Source organism: Brienomyrus brachyistius, chromosome 15 (genome assembly GCF_023856365.1).
Source record: "Brienomyrus brachyistius isolate T26 chromosome 15, BBRACH_0.4, whole genome shotgun sequence".
Classification (NCBI taxonomy): Eukaryota; Metazoa; Chordata; class Actinopteri; order Osteoglossiformes; family Mormyridae; genus Brienomyrus; species Brienomyrus brachyistius.
The window spans coordinates 2890078-2913874 of NC_064547.1; the positions used below are offsets into that span (position 1 = coordinate 2890078).

Sequence of the window (23797 nt, forward strand, 5' to 3'; positions counted from 1 at the left end):
TTGGAGTCTCTGTGTCCAGAAGGTTGCTGGTTCTGATCCTGAGGCTGGCAGAATGATCATATAAAAAGTTTATTGATCCCAGTAGGATGGTCATGAAAATAAGTGTCTGCTTTGACCCTGATTCAAACTGATTCAACACAGAGTGCTAACCGCTCTAGCACCGCCTCCACATTGCTGCCAGGGCCTGAGGCCGTTAACCGCGAAAGCTGCTCTCACGGCGCTTGGGAAATGCCACAAAGCCACAGCCACTCCCTCCGGCTTGGTTACAGGGTTAGGAAACAAGACGAGCGTAACACTGAACCTGAACACTGATTTTTAAAAGGGGACACAGAATGTAACACCTGCAGTGTGACGTGCAGTGATACTGTCTGGGGATCCCCGAGAACCGCATTGGGAAACACTGCCTTGATGAACGGGACTGTGGGAGAAAATGGTTATTTATTGTTTTGTTGTATAGTCGTGGCCAAAAGTTTTGAGAATGAAACAAGTATTGGTTTTCTGCTTCATTGTTTGTAGATCTTTTTGTCAGATGTTTCTATGATATACTGAAGCATAATTATAAGTGTCAAAGGCTTTTACCGAGAATTACATTAAGTTTATGCAAAGAGAGATGGACAAATGTGGTGATGTCATACAATGAACACTGTGATTGGTTAAAGGACAGGTCAGGGACAGGTCAAACTCAGCAGAATGTCCTTGTTTCTCCCCCTATTTCAGCTTCTTTCATGCATGTGTTGGCCCTTGTGTTTCCTGTGTTCTGTTCTCACACTGTATTAGATAAGCAGTCACAGTAGATGAATTGATAATTATGTAAATATCCACCCATCATCCAACCGGATATCCTGATCAAGTTTTGCAGGACTCACATAACTACATAAATGTATAAGTGTAGGGTAGCTTCGGTGTGAATGACGGGTTCATCGGGGGGCTCCTGAGTGGGGGGGCTCATCTCGTCCCTTTCCAAAGCATACATGTACACACACGCTTGACCTTTGCACTGGCTACATGCCCCAGGTTCTCCCTGGGCCCCATCAAGCCTGCACAGCTGTGCACACATTACGGGGCATTTCCGTTTCACGCTGTTACGTTTCACAGTGCTAGCGGAAGCTCTCGTCCTGAGCATTGCTCGTATCCTTCGGACAGGCCTCACTGCCCAAGCATGGGGCAGGCCGCATCTGTCTTGGCTCTCCTCTTCAGACGTCTGCTTTTGACCTCTTCACAGTCTGCCACGACTCAAGCCAAGTAACATTTCACAATGGTAGCTGAGTGCCTCTTAAATAAAGCTGAGCATTTTACAGTGATGACGGTATATTCGAGGCTGAAGAGAGACCGGATTAGAGCAAAGAGAAAGGCCCCCCCATCAATCACACTGGGAGAGTCACTGGAAAGCTCTTGCTATAACCTTAAGGTATATAAGAGTTATGCACTCAGATCGCAGTGAGCGTTATTTTGTATATTAGAAAACAAAGCTCATTACATGCTACCTCCCTTATTAGGTTACGCACAATATAAATTTGCAAAGCCTAACAGAGATAAAGATAGCTAATGTAAATAGTTTTTAACAGAAAAATAGGAAAATATTTCAGCCTATCAAATTGTAGTAGTAGGCTTTTAAAAATTTTAGTAGAGGCAATTAAATTTTAATGTTTTGACTGAGAAGTATATAACAGCTATAAATATTTTTCCAATCTTGTAATTTAACTGGTACTGTAGTACTTCTGTTGATTGTGAGGCAAGTGTAGTATTTGTCCAACTAATATCAGCAAGACTAACATTTTTGGAAACGCTGGAAAGTGCTAACCAAGCAAAGACAGGGAGGTAAAAGCATAAGGCTAACGGACAATGGCCTTTGTCAACCCAAGACAGGCACCCTTAGGGTAATTGTACATCTCAATTAGCGTGTGGAACCAGAGCATGCTGCTTTTTAATTAAATGTTCAAATATCGTGTTCCTGTTTTTCCCACTGTCATCATAATCGGAGCCTTTGATGTAGCTCAGTACCTGAATGAGGCCATTGTTGGCATTACATCCTGAGATTATTCTGGCCACTATTGTGAGGCCGTCAATGAGAGTCTTCTGGAACAATGAACAGCCTTATGCTATTTTCAGGACATGTCGATTTTTGGAACGGAGCTGCGTAGCCGCCTTCAAAGGATAGATAAGCAGGACGGATCACTGGAAAGACACCTGAATATGAATATACTTGGAGTAGAGCTGGTCAAAGGGGCACGTGCCACCTTAGGCAGGTTCACCAATGATGCCAGGTAAACAGTCTGCTGTTTAAATGTGTCATTCAGTAGAGAACCAAATTAATGGTGGCGGCTAAGCCACTGCGCCTGTCATCAGGAGGTGCTCCTTGGGTCATATCTATGACCTGCGTGGTTCCAGTGAAACACTCCTCCCACGAGATGGAGCTGGAGCAGAAGTGCGACATCCAACTGCTCAGCGCTGCACAGCAAATACGACGCTATGCTGGGAAATATTTTGATGATGTGTGCTGCCGAAACGAGCAGTGGAGGCTGGAGTATAATCTCCTTCTAGACAAGTATAGAATAATTAACACTTAGTGATTTTCACGCATAGTGACATTATTTTTTAGCTTACACAACCCTTAAGACATGCAGGCCGAGCAAGGGAGACATAATGAAAGTCTTTGCAGTAGGAATGACTCTGCATTTAAGGCAAAACTATTGTTGTGCAAATCAGTGTATCTGTTGTAAATCTGATGCTCAGTAAAGGTTTAATTAATTAAACATGCCTCATCATATTCCTTGAAACACGGTTCTAGATTAGGTATCCAAACACGTGTCAGGATCTGTCCTTGCCTTGCCCTGGTCTGTATGTTGTTTCCCTATTCGGCCAGCAGATGTCACTGGCCATCCCATTTTCCCATGCTTGTGCATGTTCTGTGTTAGTCTCCCACATGGTGTTAGTTCTGTAGATTCTTCCTCTGTTTCTCCCTAATTTCATTTCTAAGTAAAAAACTACAACATTGATTCCCTTTAAGAACTGTCACAAAGGGTTATGAGCTACCTTACAGAAAATTCTGTACCTTTTGCTTTTCCATTATTTTAAAATGAGGGATTAGCAAACCTTTCTGGAAGCATTGACTCCCAGATCACAGCTCCGCTTTACTGCAGCCAAGGACTGGGTACCACCATCAGCGGATGTGTCACATTTTGCTCTAAGCGCCAGCGAATCAGAATACAGCAATCTTTCAGAGAACAAACTGGGAGAATCACAGAGACAGCCAGAAAATAATACTCCCTCTCAAGGGACGAAAAGTAAGCTGCTCACCAGGAAAGATCAACAACAGGAATTGCAGATAGCCTAGGACTATCCGCTAGGTGGGGGAATGCCACCCTCTCAGACCTGTGGCATACCATCCTCAATCGTGGTGAGTTTCTAAATATTAGGCCTCCATTTCTTAAAATGAAGCCTAATAAATTTGAATATTAAATGAACAAAATGATTTGATTTGCTCTTCTGTCCCAAATTGGGGTCTAAACAAACGAGGCCTCCACCCATTATATCCGCTTTAGGGAAATGCACTCCTATATCCACTAGAGGAGCTCTTGCCTTTTCTCAGTCCTGCTAAGTAATTATGTTACACAATCTGTTACTGTATATCGTAATAATAGGAAAAATTCGACTATATTTATTACGGTGTAGGTCTGGCACAGACAGCTGCCAGTTTTTTTTACTGTAAAAACATTTTCTTTTTATAGTGTAGGTCTTGGAATGTATCACCCGCAGACATTGGGGGTCAGATTCCTGATTAGAAGCTGTGGCTTGTATTCTACTGTAGTAATTCCAAATCCTTGGTCCGTAGCTAGTATTCTGCAGTGCTGCAGTGTATATTACCAAGTTTGCTATGCCCCCTAGAGGATTCAAAAGTAATGGTTCACCTTTAATTTTTAATTAGTGAAGTTTGAGTGGGTTGTTGTGGAATTCCTATAACAGATGTAACAGCTATAATCAGTTAAAAAATACAGGTTCTTTAAATCAATTTTATTACAAGATAAACAGTAACAACATAATAAGGAACAAAAGTTAGACTGAAAAAAGATCAGATATGTAAGATTTTAATGATGAACCTTTAAATTTAATTGGCTTTTTTAACTAACAAAATACTAGAAAACAATTTAGAAAACAATCTCTACCAAACTGGTAGAAAACTGGTATTGAGTGGAACTGGAACTCTGGAATAGACTATATCTATGCTATTATCCTTTCATGAACAGGTCAAATCGCTGTCAAAAATGCCTGAATCGGTATAAGAAATTGGCCGGAGGAATCACACACTGAGATTCAATGGGAGCAGGGATGAGGAGAATCTCCACGTTTCCGTCTGTATCGCATCATCCCGGCCTAGCTCTGCTGCCCCCTAGTGGCGCAGTCTATTTATGCAACATTCCTTTCTTTCACATCTTTTGGTCGAGTCATACCAGCTCCATCTCCTCCACTGCGTTCTTTAGGAAGGGCAGGTTGAGTGCTCACGGTACTGCCACTTGTCTGTCTCAGTCCTGTTGCCTCTGTGGATGGCAAGTCCACCCACAGCAAGAAAGCGCCACCATGTAGTGGGACTCCATTGTAAGAAATGTTCGGCACCACACCACCAGCTGAGATGAATGTAATTAAAAAATAATAGTAATTTTTGGTTGTTAAGTGGATTTTAGATTTAATCTTTGATAGCATAACCAGCTAATTAAAGGAATATTAATCATTTTGTCTCTTACTATGAGTGCCGGTGTTTACCAAATGCGCTTTTATTTGGTACACTTTTGCAGTTTTACATCGTATTATTTTATGAGAGTCTCATCCCTTTTCTGTGGAATGTAGATGTCAGTTTGACATACATCTATATCTATGACCAAGGAACTAAAATCTGATATAACAGAAGGAAAAAAATATTGCTGAAGGATACAGTCCAGTTAATTCCAATCGGGCAGTTAATTCCAGTCTTAAAATAGACCATGGAGCGGACGAATGAGACATACTCCCACAGCGCTAAGATGTGTGCATCCTGTGGAGTAAGCCTTCTGGGAAGAGCGAAGGAGAGGTTTACCTTCCAGAAGCTTCTGAACTGATTAATAGGTCACTGAATGTCCAGAGTCACAGTGAACATTGAAAGGATGAACAAGCTTGCTGGGATTGTTCCCAGATATGGACACGATTTGGAATATCTTCAACTGAATATTAAATATGGCATATGTCGACTTTTAAACTGCATGGTGAATACTCTGGGATAACGTGCGTAAGAGCTCCGACTTCAGCAGCTTTACTGCTGAAGCTGATCTCCAGGGAGCTCCAGAGATGTCAAAGAACAACAATTGGGTTTCGTTACTCGAGCGCCAGCCTGAACCTGTTATGCTAGCTCATTGTTCTTTCATAATTATTGTTCTACGTCAGCCATTTAAAAAGAAAAGAAAAAAACAAAGAGAGCCTAGCTACTGAGCGCGGTCACATTTTTTCCTGCACTCCCAAAAGACGCAGGTAATCAGGACCTGTCCTTCAGGGGACAGGAGCAGCATCTTCCCAAGAGCATTAAGAACGCCGATCATGTACTGATAAACCTGCAATACGAACACCGAACATATACTGATAAACCTGCAATACGAACACCGAACATGTACTGATAAACCCGCAATACGAACACCGAACATGTACTGATAAACCCGCAATACGAACACCAAACATATACTGATAAACCCGCAATACGAACACCGAACATATACTGATAAACCCGCAATACGAACGCCGAACATGTACTGACAAACCCGCAATACGAACACCGAACATGTACTGATAAACCCGCAATACGAACGCCGAACATGTACTGATAAACCTGCAGTGTCATTTGTTTATTTAACCATTTTAAACCTCGGTGTCTTGATGTCCTACTTGCATGTTATTGTATACTGTATGTACACTATATGGAGAAATTGTATGCACACTATATGGAAACGTGTTCTGTGGAGTGATGAATCACACTTCTCTGTCTGACAGTCTGATGGACAAGTCTTGGTTTGGCAGATGTCAGGAGAACATTACCTGCCTGACTGCATTGTGCTAACTGTAAAATTTGGTGGAAGAGGGATAAGGGTATGGGGGTGTTTTTCAGGGGTTGGGCCCCTTAGTTCTTTAATGGTTCAGCATGGAAAAACATTTTGGACAATTCTCTGCTTGCAGCTGTGTGTGAACACTTTGAGGAAAGCCCTCTTTTGTTCCAGCATGACTGTGCCTCAGTGCACGAAGCAAGGTCCATAAAGACATGGTTCGGTGAGTTTGATGTGGAAGAACTTGACTGGTCCACACAGAGCCCTGACCTCAACCCCATCAAACACCTTTGAGATGAACTAGAACAGAGATCGCAAGCCAGGCCTTCACATCGACATCAGTGCTTGACCTCAAAAATGCTCTTCTTGATGAATTCCAAAAATTCCCGCAGACACACTGCAAAATGTTGTGGAAAAGCTCCCCAGAAGAGTGGCAGCTGTTATAGCTGCAAAGGGGGGGGGGACTAAACTCCACACCCAGGGCGGAGACTTGAACCCTGGTGCCTGGTGAGATGTGAGGTAACAATGCCAACCACTGCACCTGCTTTTGTATCCTTGCATCCTACTTCGCCAAAACATATCGCTAACAAAAATCGACAGTAAATTCTTAGATTGAATGCTTTCACCATTTTCAGACTTGCACCATTTTGGTATTTATGAGGAAATGAACATTCTTTACTTGTCTCTGAAGGCTTTATTGAGTTTCCCTCTGCTGGTGACATGTGGCTGGCAGGATGCTGAAAGGTGTTGATATGGTCTGTTATGCTGTCAGTCCAAACGTCAAAGAGCGGACCCTTCCCACCAGCAGTCAGTTGTCATGATGGCCATCTATTCTTCAGTCCTCATGCCTGTGACGCAGACATTTTAAAATTTCTTTTGTCACACTGTCCAACAGCCTGCCCTTTCCAAACGTTCACTCCAGACCATCTCCTGTCAAGAGGCCATCAGCTTATTTTTCAGTTTTCTTAATTATTTACTGACCATTGGGTCTTTCCCCACTAGTGCCCCTGACCATGATGAATCTGTTACCATACCCTCCTTTGTCGTCATCCTCGTTTTCCTTCAGTTTCTGACAACAAGCCAACTCGAACAACACTGAGTGCCTCGGACGAGAGCTTCACTCTATACGCTATATCCCAGGATGTACTGTCCGGATTTTTCTTCTCTACAGACGCAGAACTTCCTGTGCCAACTCAACCGGGGACTTTTGTAGCTTCTGGCTATATTCATGTGTCGTTTTCACACCGTACAACAGAACCTAAACCTTTATGCTAAATAATCTTGGGAGACGCAAATCTATATCATCTGAGACAAGCTGTACTTATCATAAAATAACTGTTTACTAATGGTTTGACTTTCATTTCCGAGCTTGTGATCAAAAGCACATCACGCCAACCAATTAACACAAAATAATTAATTTTAACCTGATTTTCTTGGTGCAATTGCTAGTGTATGAAAAGATAAAATGACATTTAGAGATATGAGTAAATCAATCAACCAGGGATTTAAGGGACACCACATTTTCTACCACCTGATTCAAATAATTAAGCATGAATCTGATGCGTTAATGAAGATAAATCAGTAAATGTACCGTCTTCTGGGCATGGCATTTAATTACCTATGAATGCTTTAGCAATGCCGCTATACAGCAATTCAGCATGCCATTTAATTACCTGCCAATGCTTTAGCAATACTACTATACAGCAATTCAGCATGCCATTTAATTACCTGCCAATGCTTTAGCAATACCACTATACAGCAATTCAGCATGCCATTTAATTACCTGCCAATGCTTTAGCAATACTACTATACAGCAATTCAGCATGCCATTTAATTACCTGCCAATGCTTTAGCAATACTACTATACAGCAATTCAGCATGCCATTTAATTACCTGCCAATGCTTTAGCAATACTACTATACAGCAATTCAGCATGCCATTTAATTACCTGCAAATGCTTTTTGCTATACCACTATACAGCAATTCAGCATGCCATTTAATTACCTGCCAATGCTTTAGCAATACCACTATACAGCAATTCAGCATGCCATTTAATTACCTGCCAATGCTTTAGCAATACTACTATACAGCAATTCAGCATGCCATTTAATTACCTGCCAATGCTTTAGCAATACTACTATACAGCAATTCAGCATGCCATTTAATTACCTGCCAATGCTTTAGCAATACTACTATACAGCAATTCAGCATGCCATTTAATTACCTGCAAATGCTTTTTGCTATACCACTATACAGAAATTCAGCATGCCATTTAATTACCTATGAATGCTTTAGCAATGCCGCTATACAGCAATTCAGCATGACACAGTGATGTGCCTCCTAAATTCTTTCAAAATGATGGCTTCCAGTCATCACATGAATCCTCTGCCATGTCAAACACACATAAATCTTACATGTTTCTTCTGCTGGTCATTAACAATACCTAAGGCTCTTTAAGAACAACCTTGGCTGTGTTGTAATGTGCTCAGTTTCAACACACCGCAATTTTAAAATCCTTTACAGTTTATCCTGATGTCTGGAAAAGTAAGCAATCTAAAAAAACAAACATCATTCTGCACAATCAAGCTTCTAACTGCTTCAAAAATCTCTCCTGCTGTAACCAATTAAAGGCACCTGGGCAGCTCATAGAGGACATGCATTTGGCTCTCGACGGGTTTAATGAAAAAAAAAAAGTAACAGAATTTAACTTACGGCCACAAGGGTTAAAATTGGTTTTTGGGTGCCAAATTAATTAAAAACTGATCATAAGGGGTCTTTGAATCAAGAGGTTGCAGATTTAGAACGAAAAACGGCAGATTTGCATTAACTGTTCTGTAAAATTAGAAGATAACTTCACTTTGAGGTAGCAGTTCCGACGTTTCCTTCCAGACCATCGTCCTTCAGGGGTTACTGCTGGCAAGGACACTGTCCTAAATTGTAGACCCAGTTAAAAGGATAATTAACTGGAAACCTGTAGTCATCTCAGCATCCTTCAGCAGAACTGAGGGCGGGTCTTTCTCTGAATGAATGTTTAAGGTTTTTTAACCAAGTAGACAACTTTCCTAAACATTTTTGCATAATCCCACTCTGAAAGATAATATTGCCGTATTGTATTACTGTTGTGCAAGGTCACACTCCTCACACATTAAAGAGAAGCTGCCACGGCAAAAGCGTCAGACATTTCTGAGGATGAATTCACGAAACCATCACTTTCATATCTTAGTTTCATTTAGCGGATGATTTTGTGCAAAGCGACATAAAACTGAGACAAATAGCACAAACATACGTGGCTTCTAGTGAATGTCCAGGTACAAGTGTAGGCAAGAACAAGTGGGAGTTTTACTTACCAAAAATGTTCTGAGGGCAGAAGGAAAACTGATTGGTTCAGAGAGATAACCAATCAGATTGTAGAGGAGGCGGGTCCAAGCAACCAGAGGAGGCGGGACTAGAGACTTCTTGTGTTGCGGAGGGATCTCCAAACAGCGGTGGTTTGAGAAGTGCAAACCAAAGAACTGTCAATAAAAACAAACCATGCACTTTATATAACACATTAAATCACAAAAACAAAACACCTTTCAGACAGCAGGCTGTGAATGTAAACAGACCCACAGACCTTAAACCACAGGCTATTTATATATTTTATTCCCAACATATTTCTGGAGGGACTTAAGGTGTAACTTTAATTAAGAAAATAATAATAACCATGCATAGGGGTGGTGCGCTGCTGTAGTGGTACCTCTGGGACCAAAGTTCAAATCTCTGCCATGGTTCCATGTATGTGGAGTTTGCATGTTCTCCCCGTGTCTTCATGGGGTTTCCTCTGGGTACAATCCAAAAATACACTGAAGTGATTTGGACTTGCTGAATTGCCCGTAGGTGTGACTAGCGTGTGAGTGTGTACTGTGATGGGCTGGCCCCCCATCCTGGGTTGTTCACTGCCTTGTTTCTCTAGGCTCTGGACCCCCTGCAACCCAGAATAGGAAAATCAGTTTCACGAATCAGACAGAGAATTGTTTTGCATCCTTGCAGCATGTTCTCCGTTTCCATAAAACATTTTTGTTCATAAAAAACACTTGGAAACAGCGCACTCACGTGGCCACAAATATAAATTGCAAATACAAGTGCTGTGTTCTACAGTAGTAACACTCTTTTTCATCTTAAGACTGTAGATCTCAGAAAGGCACCTTCCAGTGATGAAGCATATTAAACTGTACTAAAGTTATGCAGTGCCTGAGGCAGTGAATGGCTCCCTCGGCAGTGACGACATCTAATCTACATTTACGACGAAATAGACTTACATACTCTATTTAAACCAGGATCAGAAAACTTCATTAATCCCAAAGGAACCAGGGACAGGTGCGAATATAATACATACAAAAACAATATTAAAAATATATAACTAAGAAATATGGATTTAAATAAAATACTGCAACTGAAGATGACTCATAACAAATATAATGTTATAATATATTAATCATATATTTTGGGATGCTTGATTAATTCTGTAAATTATAGCAAATATATTGATTTTATTACAAAAGTCATTGCTTTATTCATTTGTTTACAAAAAAATATATATCACATATACAACCAGTAGTTTTAAGTGAAACTCAAGTAGTAATAAACTGAAACCCAAATTATAATTCTATAAAAGCTGTTCTGAGTTAAAAAGTCCAAGCATCATTGGGTGCCTTTTAATTAGCAACACCTTTGCAGTAACATAAAACACTAAACATCTGTGTTTAGTTTCCCTTTGAGAGCCAGTGACTACGACTGTAGTCAAAAAGCAAACTGGCAAGAAAAGCACTGAATGAGTCAGTCAAAAAAATATGACACTTAATAAAAAGAAAATGTTTGTGTGAAAGATGTGTGCAGATATGTTAAACACTGCTTGTGAACGAACTTCTGTTATGAAACCAATAAATTTGCTAAATTTTTCCAGAACTATGCAATCGTCCCAAGACTTTATGTGAGTGCTGTGTATATAGTCCCAGGCAAAAGTCAGAAAACACCAGCTTTTAATACACTTGCCTCCATTTTAGCTGATATTCACCGTAGAGTAAAAGGCCTTGAGACAATGAAATAATACATATCAAATATTTCAACAACCAAAAGCAATGTTCAATATCTCAAAATTTTCTCAGATTTTAGCCTCTTTAAAAACAGCCTCCTTTTGCTTCCATGACAGCATTGCAAACCCTTAGTATTGTTTCAACCAGTTCCCAGATGTAGCCACCTGGAATGCTTCTCCAGCTGGACTTTCTGGGCACAACTGGCTGCCTTGCTCTTACTCATCTCATGTGAGCTCTTCTCAACAGATCCTAGATCAGGGTAAGGGTTTAACTCGGGTCATCCATCACGGCACTCCGTCTATTCACATATAGATCTATGTTTATGTGATATTTTTGTGGCTCTGGTTAACTGACATCGTATCCTGAGAGTTGCTGCTGCAGACCAACGTGCGGTGGTTCAGGTGAATCAGTGCCCCTTCGCGACTGTGAGTCTTTGTGCCTTGGGACAAGCTTCGGGTTGCCGCTGCACTGGATGAAAACTTGGGAGAGGTGGAAGAAATTAAGAAATAGTGGAACTCCTACAACAGCACCACAAACAGACCATTAGACCAAACACAGAGTTCATTATTTTGTATAGGACTTACCAAATACAAAAATCCATCATCCATCCTTAAAATGCTTTCCTAAGCGGCGCAGTGATGTCTCCACAGCTAACACACTGTCTCATGCACTTTCTTTTCAATGGTAAACTATAAATAAGGGAGGTGATGAAAGACTGTAAAAATATTTTGACCAGAAGAAACATTCACAGTTTTTTTCCAAAACACTGGAATTAAAAGGTTTTCCTAAAGTGACCATGTCCATTCTTCTTGTTGGTCTACAACTCGCTCATTCACTTCATGAACATTAGAAAATAACTGAAAACAGTACACAGCCCTTCTCTGTCTGGAAATCTGGACAAGAATAGTGTCTGTAGCTGTCATTATAAGTGGGGCGTGTGGTGCAATAGGTCAGGGATTGGTGCCCATGTGTGGAAGATCATGGGATCAAAGCCTGTGGTCAGAAAAGTAAACCCTCGAGCTACATCGGAAAATCATTGGGGTGCTGGCTGCCCACTTTCTGACCCCAAATTTCCTCACTTGTGTATCACATTGAACCAAAGCATCTGTGATATAAATGTTATGCACTGAGAATAGCTGCCCTGGACTACAGTATAAACTACAAAAACAATATATACATTCATGGTGCTGAGGATCGACACCTGTGTCTGTGACACTGAATATCAACACGTACGTCTGCGGTGCCGAGGATCGACACCCGTGTCTGTGACACTGAATGCCAACACGTACGTCTGCGGTGCCGAGGATCGACACCCGTGTCTGTGACACTGAATGCCAACACGTACGTCTGCGGTGCCGAGGATCGACACCCGTGTCTGTGACACTGAATGCCAACACGTACGTCTGCGGTGCCGAGGATCGACACCCGTGTCTGTGACACTGAATGCCAACACGTACGTCTGCGGTGCCGAGGATCGACACCCGTGTCTGTGACACTGAATGGCAACACGTACGTCTGCGGTGCCGAGGATCGACACCCGTGTCTGTGACACTGAATGCCAACACGTACGTCTGCGGTGCCGAGGATCGACACCCGTGTCTGTGACACTGAATGCCAACACGTACGTCTGCGGTGCCGAGGATCGACACCCGTGTCTGTGACACTGAATGGCAACACGTACGTCTGCGGTGCCGAGGATCGACACCCGTGTCTGTGACACTGAATGGCAACACGTTCGTCTGCGGTGCCGAGGATCGACACCCGTGTCTGTGACACTGAATGCCAACACGTACGTCTGCGGTGCCGAGGATCGACACCCGTGTCTGTGACACTGAATGCCAACACGTACGTCTGCGGTGCCGAGGATCGACACCCGTGTCTGTGACACTGAATGCCAACACGTACGTCTGCGGTGCCGAGGATCGACACCCGTGTCTGTGACACTGAATATCAACACGTACGTCTGCGGTGCCGAGGATCGACACCTGTGTCTGTGACGCAGAATGTCAACATGTACGTCTGCGGTGTAAGTCATCAAACAAAACAATGACGTATTCTCTTGGGTCTTTGAAAATATTTTTATGCAACTATGTAGCAGTGGATGAGAAATGCTTAAACACATTCAGTACAGTTGAATGTACAATTTACATCATTTAAATATGTTGACAACTAATGCTTTGTTACTGGAAAGTGTTGGACAACTCTGCAAATTATATTTTCAATGACTGATTTTTCTCATTCTCACAAGGGCTCTGAAACAGAAGCTGTGTTCTCGCTTCGCAGCTGCATGAAGTGTCATTTACGTGTTGGGTTGCTACCGATGAGAGCAAGGCCCTCTGTGAAGCTGACTGAGCTGCTGACTGAGATAATGATATCTCTGTTTTCAAAACGCAGGTGTCCACACAATGTGGCCATTGTCTTCTCTGGAGTGCTGAGTGGCATTGAAACATCCCTCCTCTTTGAGCAATCTCCACTTCAGCATTGGCAAAGGCAGATATAAATAGCACTTTTGACAGACAATTCAAAGATCTTCCATGGTTTTCCTTGAGATTTAATCTGAATACTATCAATGCCACTGGTGCCCTGATGAATTACACCCCTTTGTGGTTCATTATAACCAGCTGTAATTCGTAATCGATCGTTTAACTTGGGGCTCAGTGGGTGGCATGATAGCCTCACACCTCTAGAGCTTGTGAGTTTGATTCCCACCTTGACTCTGCATGTATAGAATTTGCATGTTCTTCGTATGTTCATGTGGGTTTCTTCCCATAGTCAACGAACGCGCAGGTGGTGAACTAGAGTCTTTAAACTCACCATTGTGTGTATTTAAGTCTGAGAACATCTTCCTGTGATGCTCTGATCGCGTCCAGCGTGTCTCCTGCCCCAAGCCCAACGCTTCCTAGGAGAAATTCATACCCCCATGATGTTCTTTTCTGAAATATGTCTTTGAGTTTAACCTTATTCTGCATTTTTCAACACTTGCCAAAGAATATTTTCACAATTCCCACCAATTATGTTTAGGAAGATATTCTCCCCTGAGAAGCAGATTTTATGAGATGGAAAATACTTTTATTAATATTTTAATGGCCGCAGTCAGGCCAGGGACTGTGTACATAAAACTTGATATCAAACTATCCTAAGCACCATCCAATGTATCGTCCCACAGTGTCTTCCCTTCCACTGGTTAATATCTATATGACACCTTCTAATTATGTGCTACGGGACTGTCACTCATAGTGCAGACTACAGGCAGAGGTCAGTCTCCCTCCCACTTACCAAACAAGGTGAAATTCTCCAGCCTTTACTAGAGCAATGATTGCTTCTTTAAGCACCGGACAAGGTTTATATCTGGCAGTAAGTTTTCGTTTTTCAAGTATGGCTTTGAAATTTGAATAGTAATTTAACAAGGGCGTTCCTCTTATCAGAATGAACAAAGCTCTTTACACCTCACACTTGTCACACCCCGAGAGCAGCCGAACAGACTGATCGGCTTACCTTCCTTAGCTCTCATTTCGGTCCAGGATGCCAGGAGACTCCCTGCTCTGTCATTTTTGGTCTTTTGGGAGGAGAAATCAGATATCAGAGCCTTTCAAAAACTACATATTTTCCACAGCACAAAAGATCAGAACGGAGGCGCTGACAGCAAAAAGACAAACGGCGACCAAAAATTCTGTTAAAGTATGCAATCGCTTTTATGCGATGGCACATTACAGTATGTGCGATTTCAAGCAGCATCTAAAAGTGAGTTTGTCTACGGATGACATAAGATGAACAATAAGACATTAACCTGTAAGCGTGAGGGGCCTGGTCTATGAAAGTTGGCTGAGTTCCACAGCTCAGAGCTGCCACCTGCCACCTGCCAGTTCAGGGAGGCGCAGTCAGCCAGTGTATCTCAGGACTGTGTTAGCGTTAGATATGCCAGACACTCGGAGCCCAGCGTGGTCCAGGGTGGCCCTCCTAACTGTACTGAATCTTAGGTTAGGTGGCACAGGGAAGAGAAGGGGGTACAAACAGAGCAAAAGAACATCAGTCGGAGTGAAACGTGTTTGCCATTGTCAAGATGGCTGTGCTATTTTATCAAAATAAATTATGAAGGAAATCTACTTCCTTAAGCAAGACGGCCCATCAGCACTACTGCAAATCTGACAGTACTCTGTAGTATAACTGTAACAATTATTTTACTTTCTTTTACCTGCTCAATCTTTTTCATATGCTGTTACCGTAACTGTCCTCTTGGTGGCACTGTAATGCCCAATTAAACCACAATTTTTCCTTCTTCGTGGGTTCAGTCCTTTGGATCAGGTGTCAGAGTCACAGTGGCCACAGTTCTGTCTCCTTCTGAGGTGGAGGTCGGGTTAAAGGTTAAGGGTTAAGGGTTAAGCTCTGAGGCTCAGCTAAACCATGGAGTGGTGCCTGTCACTCAGCCCGCACTGCAGGTCAGCCGTGTGCGTAGGCAGTGTGGCCTCCCTCTGCCAGTCTGCCTTCAGCAGTCACCAAACTCCGGGGGGGGCTCTGTTCATGACTACTAACAGCAGACAATGACAGAAGTATCCCTACCCTGTGCTCTATGCTCCTTGGTATAGGGTTTAGGCTCCTTGGTATAAGGTTTAGGCTGCCTGGTATAGGGTTTAAGCTCCCTGGTATAGGGTTTAGGCTAATTGATGTAAGGTTTAGGTTCCCTTGTATTGGGTTTAGGCTCCCTGGTATAACACACTGTTAGCAGCGAACGGCTATTTGGCACCTCAGTCAGATTCACGGAACATGAAGACTCGCGTGAAAGCGAATATGGTGGAGATTTCCGCAAGCATAGGGAACAGGAATCGCGTACTGCCACAAGGTGGCACAAGAAGTCCAGAAAATGAGGCCAGATGCTCCTGATCTCTGTGGAGGATTGTTGTCTCTGGCAGCAAAGTAAAACCTGGCTTCAGATTGAGCTGTTTCACATTCTACCGCTCTATTTGCACATCGACATGAGCCCACAAGTAGAATGCAAGAAAAAAACTCCCTTTAACAGTGAAGACATTTCTGGATTACCCACAAAGACATATAAGAAGAATAATCAATTTAAATGAGTTTTTTGGAAATACAAAAATGTAGCCTGGAGTTTTCTGAATGCTTCTTTGCGTTAGTTAAATCTGAAGCAAATGTCACTAAACATTATTGTATAAATGGGCGTCATGGCGGCACCATTCAGTTACCTAAGAGAGAGAAACTGTAATGGTTCTATGCAGACATAGATCTGGATTATTGGATAAAGAATTAAAATATGGACACTCTGTGGAAACGCCTGGATAGCTTCACAGGAAGACAAGAAGTTGACTCTGTGTGCAATAAATGAATTGCCGATATATTGTGAAACAAAAGGATTTTAAAGGGGCCGAAACCTTCTCACCTGACACGGTGGACTTGTCCGGCTCCGGGAAACTGGCGACCCTTTTGGGCAGCTAATCGAACTGGCAGGACGTGAATGAAAATTGGGGACTGTGGCACAGACTCGGCGTGGTTGCACGATCTGAGCTAGGAGATCGAAAAGGAGTCAGAGGATGGATCGGTTTTATTGTACATTACAGCCGCGGTCCGCTTTGCGTGTAAGACGGCAGGAGAACAGCCCACCATCGACAAGTAGCCTGATATTCACGGTGGCTGGACCAAGCTTCAGGACTGCCGATGATGAGTCGAGGTTAGTGCCCTACTGACTCTATGTGTACATGTCAGATCAGATTGTATTTCGCATAACTTATAAATGAACAGCATTAAAAATCCAACGTGAAAAATATGAATCATCTGTGTCGGCAATATGGAAGGGAGCATTTTACGTCTTTTGAGACATGTGGCATTTATGTAAGTCTGTTTCAATCTCATTAGTGCAGTTCCTAACTATAGTTAAAGTCCTAGAGCACCTCCAAAACAGGTAAGCGTATATAAACGAGTTACACGAGGGGTAATGCTCACGTGATCCATGACCTCTCAAGAACGCGGCTTTGACACACTTTTCTGAACGTGAAATCCAGCTAAGGTGATTTACACAAGCGTAGCATCTTAGGTCATGGCCCCGATTTTGTTGGGGAAGGATCTCTGGCCGTTAAGAGCCAAGTAACAGGATCACCAGCCGTATGAAGCGGGCTGATGGTACACAGGTTGCAGGACGTATTAGAGACTGAGTGCCGCGCTGCTCTTCGTCAGTCAAGATATAAACACGCTATCCAGCAGTGCAAAATCAGGTACTTGTTTCGAGAAAATACAACACAAGACATGCTTTTCTAAAGAATTAGACTGATCCATATAAAACGATGTAAATTATTTGTAACGTTCTGCTTAAAAACAACAAAACAAAAACACAAGCTACGCTCATGGAACCAGTCTTACCTTTGCAAGTTGTCTCATTTGATACTCAACTCAAATACACCATCTTAACCGTCGCTATGCAGGGTTCGATAACCTACTTTGTCTTGTTGCCATCATGTGATTTCAGTGTTACTTTAGGGTCATGTGTCTACACTCCAGTTTTGTTGTGTTACACATACATGTGCTCAGGTAGCATTCGATGGTTTGATAAGTGCTACTCTTTGAGCCAGTTATAGGTAAATGGTTATGGTCAGCTGATCTGCCCTGTCTCCTTGCAGGACTCGGCTGTCTGAATGTAAGGATGTAAGATCTGCTTTTCACTGTAACTCTGCGGCCGAGCCTCCTCTCCAGCTTCCCAGGTATCCTTCATTATGAACGAGCCTCAAACCTCCTTCCTGATAATTAAAATCTAATTTTCCTTTCCCATTTGTCCGAATCTAACCCTATTAAGCTGAGGTGTAACTAAGGATGCAGCACATCAACTCCGCAATGAAGGGTGAATGTGTGAGTCTGCTTCCCCTTTTTGGGGGATGAAAAACGGTCCCTGACTAATGGCAACTGCAGAAAAGGAACAAAACACGAGGCGGAAAGTGGGAGATGAAGAGCAGCATCTGCACCGTGGCGTAGGAGTGAAAAATCAAGTGAAGCACGCCATCTGGGCACTGGGGATGACGAAGACCCTTTGGCAGGCGGATCCTCTCACAGAACCGGCAGACTCCTGGAGGCCTGGTGCGGCTGCCACCCAGTGATCCATTGTTGGAGCTTCCTTTGCTGCGCCTGACCTGAACTCGTGTGCGTTACCGATGCAGCATGTTGCTGCTGCCTTCACTTCCATTAGCACTGCAGCCCCAATCAGCTCTCAATCTGTCCATATCTATGCATAATTCCGCAGCTTTTGTCGCATGTTAAGGAAACTCCCGCAGCAATGGTGAGTGGATGAATGAAGAGAACCTAATGTGAAAGAATCAGTTTGCCTAATTAATCCGTAACACCAAATACCTACTGTCCCTAAAATGGGGGTTCTTTTAAAGGTCCTCTAGTTTTGACAAACATCAGCTGTCACATTTCTCAAGGGTAGCTCTCAGTCTTAGAATCAGTGCTGTCTGTATCTTGATTGTTAGTTTAAAGCCACCAAAATATTCTCATTTGCTCATTTCTAATGACTAAATCATCTGTATTATTGCATAAAGGTCATCAGATGTAAAGGACGTCGTTTCTAACGCCCCTATGTCGCGTGTGTAATGGGCAAATTTTCAAGCACCGATTATCAAGTGCTTGTGCGGCACAGTGTCCCTTATAAGCCATTCGGATCTGATGAGGTACTATGACCTCAGCCGCAGAGGTGATTATGGGAAATGGATGAACCGAAATCTCACTGGGGAAGCTTGCCAGCAGAATTCCCCGTATTGCTCGTTATTGTCTGACGGAGGACACAAATCAGGCAGGTTTTGCGTACATAAGCAATGCTGTTGACAAACCCAAACCAGTGTTGCCCATTAACCCTTTCGTTTCCATTTGCTTTGCAGAATGCAGCATGGCCAGAGGGCAACTTTGTCCTCATGAGTTCTACAGAAGCTACAGAAAGTTTGAATTTAACTCAATGTAAGGAGAATGCTACTACACAATTCAGCCTTTGGGTCTTTATGTCTGGCAACTAAAAGCCATGGATTTCATGTTGGAATGTAGACATCACGAATGAGAAGTACTATTTATTCAGTATGTGTGTGTCCTACAAACATCTCATACTTGTAGCCAATTCTGCCTATATGTAGAGCAAACCTTCTATGCCGGAATACAAAGTACTTAATCACACTTAACTTGCCTTGATTAGGAGAAACAAGACATACATGTACAGAAGTCTTGGGCAAAGAAAATGATTAAATAATTTTCATATTGGTCTAAAACTGTACCATTATTTGTGTCAAAGTATCAGCCTAACCATTTGAAAACCTTTACTAACTTCTTTAAAGTAATTTAAGTTGATGGCGAAACAAATGCATGGAAAGGTTGAGGTGCTCCTGAGGAGAGGTTTGGAAACGGAAGTGGTGCTCATCCAACAAGGTATTGCTGGCTTTTCAAAGAACAGAAGAAATTCCTGTTAGTTTCCATACAATTTAATTTAACCGGCTCAACATTTCCTTTGAATGCCTAAGACTATTGCAGTGCTGTATATTTATACAAGGTGGACTTCATGCACTTACTGAATAAACCAATGCTTTTTAAATGTAAAATGTCACCACTGGAAGATAAGCTTCTGCAATAAGTGCCTTTAGAAGGAAACAATTCACAAGATCATATTAAAATGACGCACCTTTCAAACATGCAGGTATCAGAAAAATTTTGCTATTGGTTTTGGAAACTTCACTTTGTGTGTCGTTATAATTTAATATGTCAAAAAGGTAAGGGAAACAAGTGTAAGAACTCACAAAATAAAATTCCGGTTTATTGGCATACAACACACATACAGACAGGCCATAAACAGCAATTTCATAGACAAAGAATCCTTTTCTTTGGCCTTGTCATCTCATACAAAGCAACTACTTATGGTACAACTAAAGTACATACACAAAGTTACTGGAATGCTCTGAATTTAATCACTGTCTTTTTTACAAGTTTGCTGTTGAGATAATGACATGGTCAAACCACAAGTAAAGTCTATTTCGGAAAGAAGCATCGACTTCAAAGCACCATTTGGTCACCAGAGATTACTGTCAAAATGGCTGACCTCCTAACAATATGTACAAAAATATAAAATGTAAATAAAAATACAAACAAATTCTCCTTTTAAAGAATTTCATTAAGAAGGCAGAGCCTCGAAGTCTTAGTTGGTTCTAAAAAATTTGCAGTTGGGTGCATGTAGACAGATGTTGACCTCTACTTTGATGACCATGTTGGCTGCTCCTCAGCGGAAAGCTGAGATGGGGAGGATTGTGGGAATTCAGCAGTAAAAACCTAATCGTCGTCAGTTTTTTGCTTCTTGGTTCCAACATCATCCTAAAAGAATCACAAAACACGGAGATCAGGTCACCCGGTTGTTCAGGCTCCATTAAGAAAATGGTGGTAACCATGGTTTGGCACATACCTCATCTTCATCGTCGTCTTCAGCCGCTCGTTTTCCTGTGCCTCCATCAACATCATCATCTTCCTCGTCATCCTCACCTACATAAGAGGATCAAAACGAGCTTACCAGTTGATCTTGTTATGCTGGTAACAGTGTAAACCTCATACTTCCAGTACAAATGGAAATGAGCCAGCTTTAAATGCATACCATCACCATCATCTTCCTCATCATCCTCTTCTCCGACATCATCATCATCTTCATCTACTTCATTTTCTGGCTCCCCATTCTCCTCATTGTCCTGATTAAATAATAATAATAATAAAAAACGTATTAAACTTAAGAGGAGCTTTTTCTGCATATGGCTGTCAGGAAAATAAAATGGGATCGTGACATACAGCATTCCCATTGGCTGGTACATCTTTCCCATTTTCTGTCTCATCCACAAGTTTCTTCTCTTTAAGATCCTGGGGGAAAATATTAGGAATATTAAAGAATGAAGACTTTTCTCGTAGAGACAATAATGTAGTCCCGTTATACCCCTGTAATCATTAATTAGTATATGAGGAAGAACACTTCTTTTTGACCCGTATGTATCAAGTACTGGAACTAGTACGAGCCATTAACACGAAATGCCGCCTGTGTGGGATGGAATGAGTTGATGTTATGCAATAACGGTCTTCCAGCCTCATCTTAAATTTAGCAAAGCTACATTCTGGCTCTGCGTTTGAAATGCGACACTTTCGTCCTCGACACCCTATTGGTCGAACGTATCTGCTCCCCGCCTACTGCGATAGGACTGATTGAAATGCTGTAACCTGATACATAATGGCCGGAGAGGCGGCAAATGCAGCAGTTCCGTAAATATCGCGCATTGCCCGGGTATAAGACACGCCAAGGATAACTTCAACTCCCAGGATGCACTGGGTGATCCTTTTTTGATCCCTTAGCATAGCAAATGACACGTAAGGACGACACGGACAGCCAGAAGGAGGCTGGATCATAGAGAGAGTGAGCGAGCGAGAGAGAGAGGGGGGGGGTTAATATAGAGAGTGAGAGAGAGAGTGTAGCAGTGCGAACCTTTAAGTGTGCGAGGAACCAGAAATCCGCGCACTTATACAAGATTAACGAAATATCCCCACATCCAGCCTACCCCCCCCCAAAAGATAACCTTTGCATTTTCTTATCTGAGATTTATCCAATGTAAAAGTGTATTCTACAAAATTCTGCTACGCAGGAAATTCTCCTGGGGCGGGCAATCGCATTTATAAAGTAGTTTATTTAATCTTTAGCCCTTAAGCCGGTTACCGGCTGCATCACTCCAGCACCGCCTCCTTACACTATGAGCCGGGGTCGTTATATAAAGCGCTACGCGATAATGTATATAGGTTACACATCAATAAAGAGTTCAGTCCTAAAGTGCCGGCTACCCGTAACTAATGACCTGGTTCCGAATCAGGAACGATCGAGACGTTTACTACGCCGTTCTTTAATCGGTGATGCTTCTACACGTGAATACAGGGAACTACGCATTTCTTCCGTTTCGCTTCGGAGCCACTCGGCGGCTCGGAGCCGCACTCGTTCCGCCTTTCTAAGGGTATCGGCAGACGGGGAGGTTGGGGGAAGCAGCTGCGGCGTCGCGAGCGAGCAGCCTGCAGTTGGGTTCGGGCACCGCGCGGGCCCCGCGATCCGGTTCTGGCGGATCCCCGTCAGTCATACGCGCTGGCTGCCCAGTGCGGGACGGTTTGAATTTGGACAATGAAGGAAAGCGGCGTTTGGAGGGGAACATGCGGAGTCCGCGGCGCGGGACTGCGCCCGCATCGTCAGTAATTCAGACGGTGGCGCTTTATAAACATGCTCCCCGTCGAATATTACACTCAGAATGCTCACAATCCCCGTTCGCAGCACTACTTCGGTGAATGTGATTCATCTTGTGTAGAAATCTCCAGTCCGCAGTTTAAATCTCCGTCCAAATAAACACTCCGACTGAACTCCGGTCTGCGCGACTTTTACGTCCAAATGCAGCCTAATAAATAAACCCCGTATATACTTTCAGAACATGCGTGAATGCATTAACACATTCAAGATAAAAGTAGGCAACATTTTACACTATCCAAAGTTAAATACGCGATAAAATAAATTCGGTATGTCACATTAGAAAATTTCAAATAATCAGTCTTTATACAGTAATCAGTTATAAAGTATCAAGATGAAAGTACTGCTTGGCCAGGCATAACAGGTCATTTTTTGCGCTTCATGCATTAAAAATGCAGTCAAAAAAGAAAAACAAAGATTAACCAAATACAACCCATATTACCGCGACTGAGGATTTAAAGTAGTAAGCTCCATTTTATGATAATGGTCTTCAAAAAGGAACCGACACGCTTGTATAAACAAAGAACCCGCGCAGATTCGTACATTCTGGACAATAACGCAATACTTGCGAATATACATCTTTTAAAAGCCCAACTTGAGTCCGCTGGTAACATTTGCCTATTTTCCGTATGATGAGGACGGTTCAAAGAACGGTCCTTAACGTTAAGACAACTTGCAACCAACAATTCATTCTGAAAATTCACGGCACAGAAACACATTTCTGTAAATAACAAAATGTGAGAAAAGCCATAAAATATAAGACACGGGTATGATACAGTTTAGGACAGAGCCATCCCTCTTACCTTGGTAGGGGTCTCCGAACTGGTATCTACTTTTGTATCTGCCATTTTATGCCTTAACGTCGGAGACCTAATGCGGAATCAAGAAAAAAATTACAAAAAAAAAAATCAATCCACTTGCAGAGACAATAATACAAAAAGACTATTAAGTACCAGTGGTGAACTCACGCGGTTGAGTCTTTAATATAGAGTTCTGGGCGGAGTCAGGGGGCGGTAAGTATGGTGCGATTGGCCGCCGATTACAGGAATGCGTGATTCTGATTCGTCGGTGTGGAACAATGGATAGGATTTCTGAACCAAGCAGACACGCCTTTCTTGAACCAACCACCGACGCGTGTGGCTGCGCGCCGTAGCCTCCGCTTTCGGCTTCTTAGCTCTACTGACAGATTAAATGGCCGAGAACCAAGCAAAAACCGGCGTTTTGAGACAAATTCAAGAAGTACATTCCCATACTCCCAGAATCTGCCGTAATAACACGCAAAACTAAATACATTTTGATACACTTAAGTGCGACGGGTACATAAGACATCAGGTTTACGTTTCGTGCTTTTATTCATTCCAAACAATTTCTCGCGCCGTCTGTGTACA

General features: G+C 42.6%; 1 protein-coding gene and 3 long non-coding RNA genes across 6 annotated transcripts; 1 reads left to right on the plus strand and 3 right to left on the minus strand.

Moving 5' to 3' along the window:
• Positions 1–6008: 6008 nt before the first annotated feature.
• LOC125709033 (uncharacterized) lies at positions 6009–9992 on the minus strand. The gene is made up of 3 exons (XR_007382583.1): positions 9762–9992; positions 9407–9571; positions 6009–6907 (listed from the first exon to the last, which is right to left on the minus strand). It is a non-coding gene; the product is annotated as an uncharacterized LOC125709033 (long non-coding RNA).
• Positions 9993–13128: 3136 nt separating this feature from the next.
• On the minus strand, positions 13129–15225 carry LOC125709085 (uncharacterized). Its single transcript, XR_007382606.1, has 3 exons — positions 14919–15225; positions 14627–14687; positions 13129–14030 (listed from the first exon to the last, which is right to left on the minus strand). It is a non-coding gene; the product is annotated as an uncharacterized LOC125709085 (long non-coding RNA).
• An 829-nt stretch (positions 15226–16054) lies between these two features.
• Positions 16055–19380, plus strand: LOC125708918 (uncharacterized). Of its 2 annotated transcripts, XR_007382559.1 has the most exons (3): positions 16055–16811; positions 17755–18404; positions 19003–19380. It is a non-coding gene; the product is annotated as an uncharacterized LOC125708918 (long non-coding RNA). The 2 variants fall into 2 exon arrangements; XR_007382558.1 differs by having other exon boundaries at positions 17755–19380.
• Positions 19381–19891: 511 nt separating this feature from the next.
• ptmaa (prothymosin alpha a) lies at positions 19892–23383 on the minus strand. Of its 2 annotated transcripts, XM_048976841.1 has the most exons (5): positions 23213–23380; positions 20933–21001; positions 20745–20835; positions 20559–20635; positions 19892–20470 (listed from the first exon to the last, which is right to left on the minus strand). In XM_048976841.1, the coding sequence occupies exons 1-5, from the start codon at positions 23255–23257 to the stop codon at positions 20429–20431; spliced, it is 324 nt and encodes a 107-aa protein (XP_048832798.1). In that variant the 5' UTR covers positions 23258–23380; the 3' UTR covers positions 19892–20428. The 2 variants fall into 2 exon arrangements, with proteins under 2 accessions (XP_048832798.1, XP_048832799.1); XM_048976842.1 differs by lacking the exon at positions 20933–21001 and having other exon boundaries at positions 23213–23383.
• Positions 23384–23797: the final 414 nt, after the last annotated feature.